The sequence below is a fragment of the Phasianus colchicus genome, chromosome 9, assembly GCF_987193195.1.
Source record: "Phasianus colchicus chromosome 9, bPhaCol1.hap1.1, whole genome shotgun sequence".
NCBI lineage: Eukaryota > Metazoa > Chordata > Aves > Galliformes > Phasianidae > Phasianus > Phasianus colchicus.
In genome coordinates this window covers 31,244,004-31,258,957 of record NC_143444.1, presented here as the reverse complement: position 1 = coordinate 31,258,957, position 14,954 = coordinate 31,244,004, and the positions used below count along the sequence as shown (strand labels likewise).

The 14,954-nt window shown below is 55.3% G+C and overlaps 1 protein-coding gene across 1 annotated transcript in view; it reads right to left on the bottom strand.

The window, feature by feature from the left end:
* Positions 1–9,832, bottom strand: part of SGIP1 (SH3GL interacting endocytic adaptor 1) — a 33,868-nt gene extending 24,036 nt beyond the window's left edge. The window contains exons 1-2 of the mRNA XM_090146832.1: positions 9,611–9,832; positions 1,050–1,113 (exon numbers count right to left, since the gene is read on the bottom strand). Coding sequence (XP_090002958.1) covers positions 1,050–1,113; positions 9,611–9,620 — 74 coding nt within the window. The 5' untranslated portion in view covers positions 9,621–9,832. The remainder of the gene's footprint in view (positions 1–1,049; positions 1,114–9,610) is intronic.
* Between the last annotated feature and the right edge of the window lie 5,122 nt (positions 9,833–14,954).

Here is a 14,954-nt window from a genome sequence, read left to right as displayed (position 1 = left end):
AGCTCCAGCACAGCCCTACTTGAGGAAATGCAGAAATGGTGCTCTGAATGCTCCCACAGCAACTGGAGCTGTCATTACAGCATTGCCAGCAAAGCCAAATCGTTGGTGTGCTCCTCAGAAGCCCTGCACAGTGCGCTCTCGTGTTGTGGGACAGCACATATGCATGCACACACATCAGTACATCGAGTGCCTCCGTGCTGCAGAAGTTGCATATGGGTAATTCAGACTCCACACAGAAGTATCATTGCTTCATTTTTGGGTGGGTTTTTTAAACAGGTGGAGCTGAAAACCTCCTGTCATCCCCATTCTGGGGGCTCTGGCCTTGAGGCACAGCAAGTAGCCTCACAAGGCAACACTGGGCAGCTTAGCAAAGGGATGGATGTGTTTGTCGGATCCAGGCTGGTCCCTTGTTGATGTGTTGCCAGTGATTTTCCACAAATTAACGTCTGACTCATGGCACCACAGAAAACCTGAAGGGAGCTGCTGCTGGGTTGGGCTAATTTGATGGAGATTAATGCCTTTTTGTCAAACTTCACTGTAACACTCATGTGTGCTCCTCTCTCATCTCAGGGTTCATCTCCCACTTCCCTCATTACAGCCTTCTCCTCTGCTGGCTGTGACCCAACCCCCTCCAGATGTGGCCCAGGGACCCAAAGTCCCTCCAGCAGCAAAGCTGAGCTCCATGCCACCACTGCCCACCAAAGGCCCTCCTGTTCCAACGGGATTTGCATCTGAACAGATTCCAGCAGATGTGCACATCAGTATTTGGGCAGAGATTAATCTGCTGCAACTCCCAGAGGGGAGCTGGGCTTCTGATCACTGCTCACTGTCACCATGCACGGCAAACACACGCATGTTCCCACATCACTACAGAGCACACGTGGCTGCAGGTCTCTGTGTGCACAGGGGAAGTAGCTCTGATGCAGCCATCGCTATGAGCCGTGACTTGAGGATGACAGCTGTCCCCAGCACACCCAGCTCCTTCCTGCTCTGGCACCGCTGTCCTGCCATCATTACTTATTAATGCATTTCATCTCTCATTGACTTACGTGGAATCAGTGTCCTTTTCTTTCTTGCGTATACCAAAGGCCTTCCTTGTACGTTTTTTCAGTCCTGCAGGTAGGAGTATAAGAACGCAATACGCACGTTACGCTCCAAATTAAACCACTGAGACGTTGCTTCCCCAGTTGCCAGCTCTAAGACATAAAGGTGAAAAGAACCCCCCAGCAGGGCACTGCAGGCAGCGCGTGCCCCTGGTCACACCTTGCTATTATGAAATGAATGCTCATTAACTTGCTCAATTGCACATTTCACAGTAAGTATTTCTGACCTTACTGTCTCAGTGATACACTCCCTCACCACACTGCAGGCAGTGGGGAAACCCTTCTTTGGGTGGGGTAAATAAATGAAGAAAAAAACAAAAACCTACTTAAATCACCAGGCTGGTGCAGTGGTTCAGCGCAGTGCTTGTAGTCACAGCAGCACCAACCCGCTGGGGACAGGGGCACACAGCCCTCCATGGCTGCGGGTATCAGCCGAGCATCACTTCTAACACTAGCTCTGGGCCTTCCCTGTCATTTTTTGGAGGAAAAACTGTCCCTGAGAGCACTCTAACACCTTGCAATGAGTGAACCGCTTGGAGCTACCACGAAGCTGGGCTGCTGCTCTCCTCTGCTCTGCCTCCAAGCTCGTGCATGCCCTCCAACCAAAGTTATTTTCTGCTTTCCCAGTGGCATCTCACTCCTCCAGATGGATGCAACAAGCATCCCCAGTGCTGGCTTTCTGCAGCACATCACAGCCCACCACACTTGAATTATCGCAACGCAAGAGGAGCCTCAAGGCTCCTGATCCCCTACAGCCAAATGTTTGATTGTCCAACAACAGGGCCAAGCCTTGGCAGCACCAGGAAAGACTCTGGCAGCCCTCCTTGGTGCTGCTGATGGAGCCTCGGGTTCAGTGCTAGGAGGTCTGAAGGCAGTGCAGCAGCCCAACCCCAGGCACGAGCCCCACACCTTTGCACAACAGCCCCCCTTTGGCTTCTCCCAGCTTTCCCACCAAGCAAGTTAGTAATAACACAGGAAGATCTCAGCCCCCAGAATAACACTGGCCTCCAAACCCAAAGTAGAACAGGGAGGGAAGCAAATGACCAAACTGAGACACTGTTTGGCCTTATCTGAAGAAAAGCCCAATTGGGCTAAATTTTGTAACGAAGCCTTCTGCTCAGTTATATAATAGACCCACCATCTGCTGGAAATGTAACTACAACCAGGGGAAGGAAAGAGATGTTTAAGGAAGGGTGAGAGCTTCCACAGCACCACCAACCACAGCAGAACCAGTGCATCATGCTGAGGATCTCATCCCAAACGTGCAGCTCCCTGCAGCAGGGCATTAGTCACCTTCCATTTACTATCATCTTCCCCCCTCCTCGTAATACCTGTGAATCAGCATCCAAAAAATGCAACTCTGTATTTAATGCTCTGAAGCTTTCTAACCTTAATCCTAAGAGCTGTGCAAACATCTTCTAGGCCAAAGACTTAACAGCTCTACAAGAAAAATAGTCCCATTCTCCCAGTGCCAGCAGCCTCCTGCCAATGGATGGGAGGACAGGTATGCTCCTAATCCCCTGACATGGAGGTGTGCTGGGAGGAAGAGCTTCAGAGAAGCACTATCCATTTCAACAGAGAAAACATCCATGGGGATACTGTCACCCCAAATGCTTTCTTTTTTTTTTGATGACAGAAGCATTAAAATAAATCTATTCAAATGTTTTGATTCACTGGGGCTGCTCAGTCTGTGCACTGGGATAAACACATCCATGGCCACATGGAGCCTCAGGACCCCAAGCACCTGCAAGGGGGGGGGGGGAAATCTGCCATTTTAGGGACAAAGAGCATTAACTCTGAACACCATGAAACACAAGATGGTCAGTTTGTTTTGCAGTTGGTTTGCTGCTGGGTTTATTGGGGGCTGTTTATTTTCCTTGGAGCTGGATGTGGGCAATGCCCATTCCCTTCACATGCACACCTGCTCCTGCTGAATTACTTCCCTAGGTCCAAACACGGGGAAATCTGCTGCTGTTTCCAAGCCAAGTGACAGTATTTACTTTGCTCCAGAAAGAATAACCCTCAATTTGCTCAGCAAAATGAAAGCAGAGGGAAGACAAAATGCCTCTGGACTGACACGTGCCTGCCCCAGGCTCCAAGTGAGAAGGTCTGACAGATTCAAAGCTATTTGGGGACCAAGAATTTCTTGCAGGGCAAAGACAATGTTCCATACTCGCCCCACAAAAACAAAGCCCATCAGAAAAAGTTTAATTTTCCAAAGATAGCTTGGAAAACTCTTCTACAGGCTGCAGGATGCACCCACGGGCAATGTAACCATCATTTGTCGTGCAATGAGATCTAAATGGGCACCCAAACAATGCTGGAACCTGAAGCAGCTCTTGGCTCCTTGTAAAGGAGCAATGAGCACAGCACGGCGCTGGATGCCTGCACCAAGCATTTTTTGTATTTATATCTATATTTTATATTTAAGATCATAAGGAAGCAAGTCATCACCTACATGCTGCGCACTCACCTCAGTAATGCAGCCACACTGATTGCTTGCTGCCTGTTTACCCCAACAACAGGTCTGCAGGGTCAGCTCACAGGGAGTCATGGGACACAAGTGTCCCCACAGTGCAGCCAGGACACAAAGTGCAGATAACAGCTGTGGCTTTTCATTCATGGCTGGCACACAAATGCCAAATACGCTTCTAAGGGTTGCTGTGCTGTGCAAGTCATGGCCCAGGACAGGTGCTCCCTCCCAAGTGATGCTCAGATTCCTATTTTTAGGGTTTTCTGTTTGCTGGTCAGGAACGGGAGATGAGGGGACTCCCAGACACCACCCAAGCAGTGAGCAGCTACAGGAGGGCACGTGGCACATGGACAACACGGACAGTGTCCCCCAGTGTGGTCAGGAAAAGGCTCTCCAACCAAGGTCTGTGTTGGGTTGCCAGGGAAGAGGTGTCACCTGCTTCCGTGCCAGCATTGTCATCCAGAAGTGTTAACGTACACAAAATACATTCAAATTCACATCTGCACATTGGGAAGATTCACACCCAAAATTAAGCACAACACAGGCTGTCTTTCCAGTTCCCAGAACCATCCCATTCTCACATGGTCTGCCATCAAATACTTGGATTTTAGAGAGGTAATAAACCACAGGAATGTGTAACTAACAAGAAAGCCAAGGAGCCTCACGCAAGAGGAAGGCCCCATCACCAGGCACTGAGCCCCTCCCAGCACCTGCTTCCAAAGCACAGCCACACTGCCCAGAGGGGCTCCTGGTCCCAGGTGGAAGGAACTGGGCAAACATCACTAAGAAATCACACTGGTTTCTCCTGCGCTAGAGCCAAGATGAGGGCAACACCCTGCAAAACTCCAAGGAACTGTACTGAAACCAACCTCCTTCTCCATCTGGAAGGGCATGCTCAGAGGGACCGAAAGGTGCTCAGGGGCACAGCCATGGGAGCAGTGGGGATCTCAGAGGTCTTTTCCAACCTGAATGATTCTATGGTCCTATGAGAAGCACACCAGATGAGCCCATCTCAGGCATATTTACAAATGTCACCATCTTCCAGAAAACCTCACCTGTGTGGGGACTACTGCATGTGCATTTCAAAAGGTATGCTATAGGTTTGAAGTACTGCAAGTGGGCAATACCAAAGCCCAACAATAAGGAACCCTGCACATTCCCCCCTGGCCCATCCTCCATCCATCCCATGGCCGTTATGGGATTTCCCTACCTGGAAAACTGAGGGATGTGAAGAAGCATCTCAGTGCTGCTCTAAGCAGTAGTAAGCAAAAAACCCCAGCCTTTCAGCCTACAAGAGCAGCTACATGCACATCCTTTCATGAGCATCACAGGTTATGGGGAGGGGCTTCCAGCTGTTCAGGGGAGGGTTTGGTGCATGCCTTGGTACCACCTCACCATAGCTGTGTCTGTGTTCATTTCTTGTATCCTGTGACACCAGAGCTTCTGGTTAAGCCAAAAAAACACCCAGGCTGGCATTGTACTGACAAGCTTGTTTGTAAGCTTAGAGCATCAGCGACATGGGCAGGATACAGGGTAAGACCCAGCCGAGGGGCTGCGTGGCAGCAGGGGGCTGGGATGTGCTCCAAGGGACGTGCAGAGTGACAAATGCCCACTGACACTGCACACACACACACACTTGAAAGCCTGGCACCCATTCATAATTCATCAGCTCTAATACCAGGGTGCATCTCTAACGATGTCTCCGCCGGGTTCTGTAGAAGTGGCTCTGCAGAACAGCACAGCAGCATGGCAGGAGGTGCTCCCCAGCACCGTGCCCCTGTGCTGGAAGCCCCACCTCCACCAAACCCCCACAGCCATTCCATCACACCCCGTGCCCTGAGCTGGCTGCTCAGCTCCCCGCAGCTGCAGAGGGTGGGAGGTTATTTTCCCCACCCTCACTCAATAGCTCTCAAGAAAAGCCACAACAAAACATACACACATAAAAAAAAAAAGAAGAAGAAAACACAGGGGGGGGGGAGAATTTCTCCCAAACAAACAGGTACAAACCCATTAAAATCCCCCACCTCCACCGGGATGGGTCTGGCTGCGGTCACCCCCAGCATCTTTGCTGCACAGACCACACAGCACTGCTTCAGAGCTGCTTGGGAGTGGGGAACATGAAAGCACAGCTGGCACTCAGCATTGGGTAAGATTTAAAGAGCCATAATTGAAGCCCTCAGAAGGGTGTGCCAAGGTCAGGGTGCAGGGATGGTGAGGAGCAGATCCCTGATATGGCTGCATTGGGTGATTTTTCCAGTGCTGGTACCTTGCTGCTTTCCAACCCATATATCACATCAATCTGCATTTGCACTGGTAGCAGGCAGCATCACCCTCACTGCTGGAAGGGCTGAATGGGCAAACCCAGTGCTGGCACCCCTGCACTGTTCTGGGAGGGCTGGGCTGCTCCTTCAGTATCTCCTCCTGCAAACCTAGCATCCGTGAAACCAAAAAATACCCAAATCCAACCCAAAAGTTGATGGATGTGCCATTCCATGGGGCTGAAAGCACAACTAACAGCAGCCACAGCCATTCTGCCAGCCTTCCTCTGCCAACAAAGCAACACACCTCCAAAAACCCCCAGGAACAGCAGCCTGTAATTGAGCTTCAATTAAAAATGAATAGCTGAGGCCATTCAGGAGCAGCAGGCCAGGCTTTGCACTGCTATGCTGCACACGAGCAGGGCAGAAGTCAGGGACCTCCTTATCCCCACTGAACGTACACAGCTCAAATATGCATCTTATGGAAAAGGATGTGTTGGGTGAGCACGGAGAATGGAAACACCACCAACGTGTGCCTGGTAGGGAGAGTCAGTGTCCAGCAACCATCAGCATCTCAGCAGCAAAGGGCTCTCCCTGAAGGTCTTCACAGACGCAGCAAGGGTAAATTTGGGCCCTGAGCAGCTCTGTGCAGCAGGGATGTCCGTGGACAACCACTCAACCAACCTTCAGCTGCCTGAGATCCTGTGGCAAAGACTCAAGGAGACGTGATTTAACCTGGAGTCCTTATAACGTGCATAACACCAATGAATGGGGCAGCAAAACCCCAAAGGCTGTGTTTGGGCACACTTCAAACTGGGCTCACCAAACGAATGCTTTTACATCTGCATCCCATGTACTTATGAACTATAGAACCACTGCAGTTGGAAAAGCACTCTCAGCTCTCCAAGCCCACTCTTATCCCCTCCCCTGTGCCCACATCCCTCAGTGCCACATCCCCACAGCTCTGAACACCCCAGGGATGGTGACCCCTTACCCCCTTGGCAGCTGTGCAGTGCTGAGTGCTCTTTGGAGAAGAAAATTCTCCTAATGTCCAAGCTGACTCCCCCCTGGTGCCACATGATGCCATTAGTTCTCGTTCTAGCCCTTCATTTTCTACTTTCCCAGCCAAAAGGCCCTGTCCATAAACATCTCAATACTTCTCATGGCCCAGCAGTCCAACGCATGGTGTGAAGGCTTTGCATTGGCTGCCCAGCTCCTGTTTCAGCTGGCATCCTCTGCACCTTCACACAGCGTGGGTTTGAACTGGGGAATGCTACCAGGCTTAACCCAACACATTTCCCAAATTCCCAGAATTTGGGTGGGGCTTTGTTGTTGTTGTTTTCAAGCTAGATCCCTTTATCCCCTCCCTCCCTCCTTTAGCAAGACCTATTGAGAAACGTGCTACCCTAGGAACAGCTGGAAAATCCCAAACCAGCTTGGCTGGACTGGGTGGTGTGCCCAGAGCTCTGCTATCTATTGGCATCAGGGCCCATCATCAGCCCAGCCGATACAGAAACTCCCTGAGCCTCACGTGCTATGCACACACGCTGACATCCAGAAGCACCATTTATCAAAACAAGACCACCTAAAACATAACAAAGCCAATGTTCTCTCTTTGGCAAAGGAAAAGCTTCCTCTGCTCCGTGCCCTTGGCTGCCCCCAGGCCCAGTGTTACTCAGCTAAGACAAGCACTGCTAGGAGGCAATGCAAAGCGTGGCCATATGGGACGTGAGCAGCCACCCATGGAAGCCCCCAGCATGACCAGATGCCCCAGAAACACTCAGAGAAAGCAGAGCAGAAATTCCTGCCATCTCAGCCAACCTCTGACCTCAGGGAGGGTGGGAGGAACAGCCGTCCCCAGTGCCACCCCAATGGGATCATCCATCAGCCACAGCTCCAACACTGCGTAACATCGCAGCAGTGATTTCAAAACTTAATTGAGCCTTATGTCAGAGCTTCAGTGCACCCAAGAAGCAACAGATTTAAAGAAAAGTGATAAATACACCCCTTTGTTCTCTTGCACGTGGATGTTTACCTTCATAACATCACCAGGTTGTTTTGTTCCCTCCCGGCACTTCTCTATGGCTTCTCCCCCCATTCACAAAGAGAACTAGAAAATATCCCATCTTCATCCTGAACCCAGCACAAGTCCCCATCACCCCAAGAGGCCACATTCTCCTGCTCCCATGGGAGGACCCAACCCCAGCCTGGCCAGCTCTGTGGCACCAGCAGCCCCACAGTGCCCCAACTCAGCACCACTAAAACCCTACGGCACAGTCAGTGCAGGGAAACACAAGTGCTTCGCATGGCTTTGAGAGCTTGAAATTGGTTCAAAGCTGAGGGCATTCAAAACGTTAGGGCCATGGTCAATGGGCACAGCAGGGATGGGTTGGGCTTGGTGGTCTTAGAGGGCTTTTCCAACCTGAAGGGTTCTGTGAAAAGGAAGCCTCTCTGCAAGGTGTCAGTGGGGCATTGGGCACGAAAGTTTCACTCTTCCACAAATAAAGCCGGTTTCCAACTGCTTAAAAATTAATCAAAAGCATTAATTATTTCTTCTCACTCCATTTTCTCACTTCCATCCCAGGTTCCCACTCACGAGTCGCCGGTAACGGGGAAACTTTCTACAGCCGGTCCCCTTTCCCTAAAAACCATGCAAGATGGTTCTGTGAGCCACCATCCCACCGCCATCAGAACCACCGAGGAACCCAGAAGGGAGCCCAGCCCAGCCCCCTCCGCAGGCAGACGGAGCCGCCGCACCCAGCGCGGCAGCAGCCCGGCTGTAATTCCCACCCGTTAATTCCCCCGAAGACGCAGCGCTCGCGAGGAGCGGCTCCCGCAGCCGAGCTGTGTCACCGGCTGTGCTGTGAGTCACGGCACGGAGCGCAGCGCTGTGCCCCGAGATCAAATCCTTTCCTTCGCACCCATCCCCTCTCCAACGTCGGTGGAGAATAAATAAGGCCCTGAAGGACAGGGATGCCCGCTCCCCTCACCCCAAGGGATCACGCAGCACACGCAGCCCTCGGTCATGGATGTGACCAAGGGGAGGTGGGCATCTTCCATCGGCACAGCGGGGTGACGGCCCCACGGGTCCCCATTTCTGCCCGTTGCTGAGGTCACACACAGGGCTGGATCCGGGCACCCTGAACCGGGGTGGCACAAATAAAGCAGAACACCTCTACGATGCGTGCTGGGGCCTTGAAGGCCAAGAGCCATTCTGCTTTAAGCGGATAAAACCCTTCCTCCATGGCATCTCGCCGCAGAAGGCGTAAGGAGGAGCTCTACATATGGCCGAGGCGGATGACACGGGTTACAATCTGTGCAAGTGGTGCCCGGGGGCTGTTCCCCCACACAGACACACAGCGCTCAACCGGAGCCCATCTCCCCTTCCATCTCCTCTGTGCCCCCTCCCCAGCACCGCACCCCCCTACCCGGCAGCGATGGTCCCTCTCGGAGCATCCCTTCCCGGTGGAGGGATGCACACACACAGCAGCGCACGGCCATAAATCGGGCGGCCCCATCCACCCCCCCCCCCTACCCCACACCGAAGGGCCGGGGTCGTGCAGACCCCACGCGGGGGGGGGGTGCCCCGGCCCCACAGATACCCCCACAGGTTCGGCAGCGGCTCCACCCGGCAGAGTGCTTCAGCTGGGGGGGGTGGGGGTGGGGAAATGGATTTTAATCATGATCTTATGATGATGATGATTTCAAATGAAAAGGTGAAGGATTCCCACCCCAACCCCCCCTTTCTCCCCCCCCATCACTCCCCCACCCCCTACCTTCCATCATGGTGGCAGAATCGCATTCCTCACTCTCCCGGGAGCTGAAAAACACAGATGAGGAGGACGGTCGGGCCCCGCTCTCCGTACCCCCGGACCCCCCCGGATCGGCGGCGCTGTGAGAGGCGCTGTCAGCGCGGGGGGCGGCCCACGGTCGGGGCTGCGGCTGTGCCGCCCCCGGAGCGCCGGAGATGCTCGGAGAGGCGGTGCCCCCCCCCCCGCGCCGCGTCACAGCGCGCTCCTCCCGCCGGCAGCGCGCAGCCTATTTCCCAGCCGCCCCCCCCCCCCAAATACTTTCCCCAAAAGCAGAACCCCTCTCCCTACCCCGTGACGCACTTCCCCTCCCCGTAATCCTATTGCAGCGGGGGGACATTAATTGCCGGGTGCTGCTGTCAGCTCGCGGGAGCGCGCACGGAGCGCGGGCCCCCCCCGCGGCCATTCACGGGGAATCAATGGGTGACGTCACGATCGGCCATCGGCCCCGAGAAGTGCGGGGGGGTTGGGGGGGGGGCGGGGGCACAGAGCTCCCGCGGCCCCGGGATGCTGCAAACAGCCGATGCCGGCACACGCACGGCTCCACCGCTTCCCCAGGTGGGGCCCTGTCGTGTTGTTGTTGGTGTTTTTTTCTGCACAACCCCTCGCACCTTGCAGTGGTGCAGACCCAGTGCGCTCGCCCAACTCACCTGACCCTCCCCCCCATCCCTCAGCACACGTTGTGCTCCCCCCCCCCCCAGTGCAATCCTGCTGGGAAATGCAGTGCGGGCTGCAACGCAATGCCACTGCACTCCGGTGCTTGGGTGCATCCCCACACAGGGCAGCACTGGAGATATTATTTAAAATAAATATATATATAATTAAAACATGGTGGGGGGAGGGGGCAGATGGTGTTACCTGCAAGCTCTCTGCACGTGGAAAGGAGATGCAAGGGGATGCAACAGAAGGGGACACAGTGCCAGCAGCAGCAGCAGCCCTCCACCCCCCCAGGTTCTCACCTCCCAGCATCACCTCCTCTAGGAGCTCACCCATCTTCTGCCCACATCTCCCCACTTTGGGTTCTGCCCTCGCCACTCAGAAGCTTGGAGACCAACAGCTGCAGCATCTTTGCCATAATGCTATTGAATAATGGTGGGTGCAGCCACAGTTATCCCCCAGCAGAGCGTCCGCACTGGCACTGAACGGGGCGGGGGGGGGTTGGGGGAGAGGTGTGACACCATCCCTGGGGGTGTTTGAGAGCCATGGGAATGTGGCACTGAGAGAAATGGGCAGAGGGCATAGGGGGTGGGCTGGGGGAATCTCAGAAGGCTTTTCCAATCTCAGTGACTCTATGTGCACAGCTAGCCCCCACAAGGCCCATCTCTGGGGGATGCACACCTATGGGCTGCATGTGAGCACACACAGGGCTGCAGCAGCCCTGGGATGAGGCTGGAGGCAGTGGGTGAATCAGAGCCTCACACCAGCACAGCACTGCAAGGTGCCCCCAGCGCCGGCTGAGGGATTTGCTAAATAAAGCCCAAATCCATCAGCCTCATCCTGCCAAGAGCATGGCCCTGCAAATCCCAGCATTAAGGCATCCTCAGTGAGAGGGTGACAGACACACAGACCTGTCCTGGCTGTCCCATTACCAAATCACAACAAGACATCACACTGCCAACAAGCCAAGGCAGTTCTCCCAGTGGGAGCAAAGCAAGGAGAGGCTGATCCCCCCAGCAGCCCGACAAGAGCCCCGACTGCCACGTGGGGCTGGACTCAGTCACCTCAGAGGCTTTTTCCAACCTCAATGATTCCACAGCTCGCTGCTCCCTCCCTGCTGGCCCCTCGCAGCAAGCGCTGCTCCCTTCTGCTCCGTCAGCTTCGCTCCATCCATCCCCACTCTCCCCGTGCACAAAGAGCCGCAGGGCCCCTTCCGTCCCACTGAGCAAAGGGAGCAGCAGGGAGCCAACCCCGGCTGTGCCACTGCCAGGCCCACACAGAGCAACGAGTGCACACTGCAGAGCACCCACACAGCACATCCCAGCATTCACCTTCCCCCACTCCCACCTCCTCTTCCTCCCTGCAGCACGGCAGCTCAGCAATCCTCTGCTAAGTGGGGCCAAGCTCCACAGCTGCAGCTCTGCATCCTAAATAATGCCCCATGCCTCCACAGGGCACAGCTGTGGTCCCATGCTCTGGGTTTTTGTTAGGAAGAAGAAATGGTAAAAAATTCCCCATGCAAAGGGATGCCTGGGGGTTGTGGGCAGTGCTGCACACCTGTGCTCCCAAATGCTGCTGGCCCATTTGGGGGCTGTATCACAGAGAGCATCAGCCCCTACAGTGTGTTTGGGGTGGGATGGGGCTGAGGCACAGGACGCACAAGAATCCTCAGATCTCACCTTGTTCATTGCTGGCCCCAGTGTCAGGGTGGGAAGCAGGGGCTCAGCAGCACCTAAGGGGCTGGGTTTCAACTAGAGAAGCCACGGGAGCAGTGCAGGCTGTGGGCGTTCCAAGGGAACATTGTGTGCTGAGATGCTGCTTCCTTGAAGCTGTGAGCAGTACTGCTGGTGCCCAGGGCAGACCCAGCAGCTCCCTGCCTGCTCTGGGCTGTTTGCTTGTTTTTTTGGCTGAAGAATGAGGATATGGAAAAAAAAAATGCTTTATTTGAATAATGTTGGGAATATTCTCGCAGCTCCCAGGGTGTGCTGCCAGCTTAAGGGCACGTGTTAGGGGTGGCAGAGAGCTGCAGGCAGGTCCTGTTTGGTGATGCAGAGCGAGGTGGCAGCCTGTAAATGCTGCAGGTGATCGTGTCCTGGGTCGGATGGCACTGCCTGGGTGCCCCGTGCACATTGGCACAGGCAGAACGAGGCCACCAGCTGTGGGTGGAGCCCTGCAGGGAGCAGACAGAGCCATGCAGGGAAATGGCAGTGCAAGAGGAAGAAAATCAAATGGGTCCCAAAGTGAGCACCCTAAGGATGCAGGCAGCCTGGAGCCACTGCCTCCAGCTGTGCGGAATCCAGCTGTGCAAGGATCCAGCTGTGCACAGCCCTGGCTGTGCTCAGGCTCCAGCCAGCCAGGATCCAGCTGTGTCTGGCTTTAGCTGCGTGGGCATCCAGCTGTGTGTGGCTCCAGCAGTGCTGGCTCCCATTGCACAGATCCCTGCTGCCTGTCCTCATGGCACGTGCCCCTTTGTGCACATCCCCGCTGTGTGCGCAGCGCCGTGCAGCGGTTTGGGCTCGGCAGATGGAGCTGTACAGCTGTGCACGGCTGTGTGCACAGAGCAGGCTGAGCTTTGGCTGCTGCGTGGGTGGGGAAATGCAGCGTGGGGAGCCCCAGGGTGACACTGCCCACGCTTTGCAAAAATGGGACCTCACCAAAATTGGTGACCCCTTTCCTGCCCCACAGAGCAGACCCGAACTGTAGATGGATGCATGCTGAGATGCGGCAGGATGTGCCCAAAACATGGCATGTTGCATTCAAAATGCTGCCAGCAGCTGAGTAGCTCTGCAATAAAGGCACATTTCTGGGGCTGCTCTTACTGCTGGTGCACAGCCCCAGCCAGCCTGATGTTCTGCAGCTCTGATGGGACCTGCATCCCTGTGCCCTGCCACGCAGTGAGCAGCACTGTGCTGCACTGTCCAGGTGAGAAATGTACCACTGCTCAGCAGAAGAAATCTGCAGCTTCCTCAAAGCTGTGCTGCTGAAACAGGGACTGTGCTGTGCACCCAACCACAGCCCCTCCTCCAGCCTGAGCTGCATTCCCTGCTTGCACAGTTGCACACAACAGCTGCACGCCATGGTTACTCAGCCAATTGCACGCATTCCTGCACCCCAGGGTACAGCTGGGAGCAAGCAGAGCACCATCCCTGCATGCCACCCATGAATGCAGCCAACACTGTGCATCTGCTGCATGCCTGATGCTTAAGGAAGCCATACAGCTGCAGGGGCTAGCAGGAACCTGAGGCCAGCAGTGTGCAGCCAACACACGGCCTCCTCCTCGAGGAGAGGATGCAGAGTGCCATCACCTGACTGGGGAATCCCCCTAGATGAGGTCTGGGGTTGGTTCTGTAGCAGTGCTGCTGGAGCAGAGCAGGGAAGGATGCTGCTGCAGCACAGAGCATGGCGGCTGCGCTCGCTGCACTCGCGGTGACGCCACTGCCAGAAGTGGGTCAGTGGGAAGGGAAAAAATAAACCCGGGGGGGTTGAGAAAGAAGGGAGAGGCAGCACAGATCACACCGCAGCCCACCCCCCTCAGCACTGCTTCGTGTTCTTTAAGCTGGGCGCATCGAAGTCAGAGGGTAAATTGGGTGGAAAGGAGAAATCGGTCTCAGCAGCAGCAGCGGTGGTGCCCGGGGGGTACAGCCACAGTATGGGGCACCGCTGCGGGGATGAGGGGACAGGATGTGGCCCTGTGCTCAGCTCCGCCGCCCGCTGCCGGCCCGGCCCCACGCAGCAGCAGGGCGTGTTGTTCCTGGAAGACCGCTGGTTGTTTCAATTGCGTTGGGTACGGCCGGGACATGAAAGCCACCGCCGGGCTGCGGTGCGCTGCGGCATCGCCTTCCTGTCTGCAGCGCCTTCCTGGCGCCGCTGCCGCTGGGCAGGGACAGCACTGAGCGGGGAGCAGCCATCCCATGGGCATCCCCTTACCCCGTGCCACATCTCTGCCACCCCGTGCCATGTCCCAGCCACCCCATGCCATGTTCCAGCCACCCTGTTCCACATCCCAACTATCCTGTGCCATGTCCCAGCCATCCCGTGCCACATCCCAGCCATCCCGTGCCATGTCCCAGCCATCCTGTGCCACGTCTCAACCATCCCATACGACGTCTCAGCCATCCCATTACATGTCCCAGCCATCCTGTGCCATGTTTCAGCCATCCCATGCCACATCCCAGCCATCTCATGCCATGTGCCAGCCACCCCACACTGTGTCCCAGCCTCCCTGTGCCATGTCCCAGCCATCCCATGCCACGTCCCAGCCAACCCATGCCATGTCCCAGCCTCCTGTGCCATATTTCAGCCATCCCATGCCACATCCCAGCCATCCTGTGTCACATCTCAACCATCCCATACCATGTCTCTGCCAACCCATGCCATGTCTCAGCCATCCCATACCATGTCCCAGCCATCCCATGCCACATCCCAGCCATCCCATGTCCCAGCCATCCCATGCCATATCCCAGCCATCCCATGCCACATCCCAGCCATCCCATGCCATGTCCCAGCCATCCCGTGCCATGTCCCAGCCATCCCATGCCACATCCCAGCCATCCCATGCCATGTGCCAGCCACCCCACACTGTGTCCCAGCCTCCCTGTGCCATACCTGCAGTCCAACCCGCACTGAACAAACAACGCTGTGAGCAGCCCTGGGA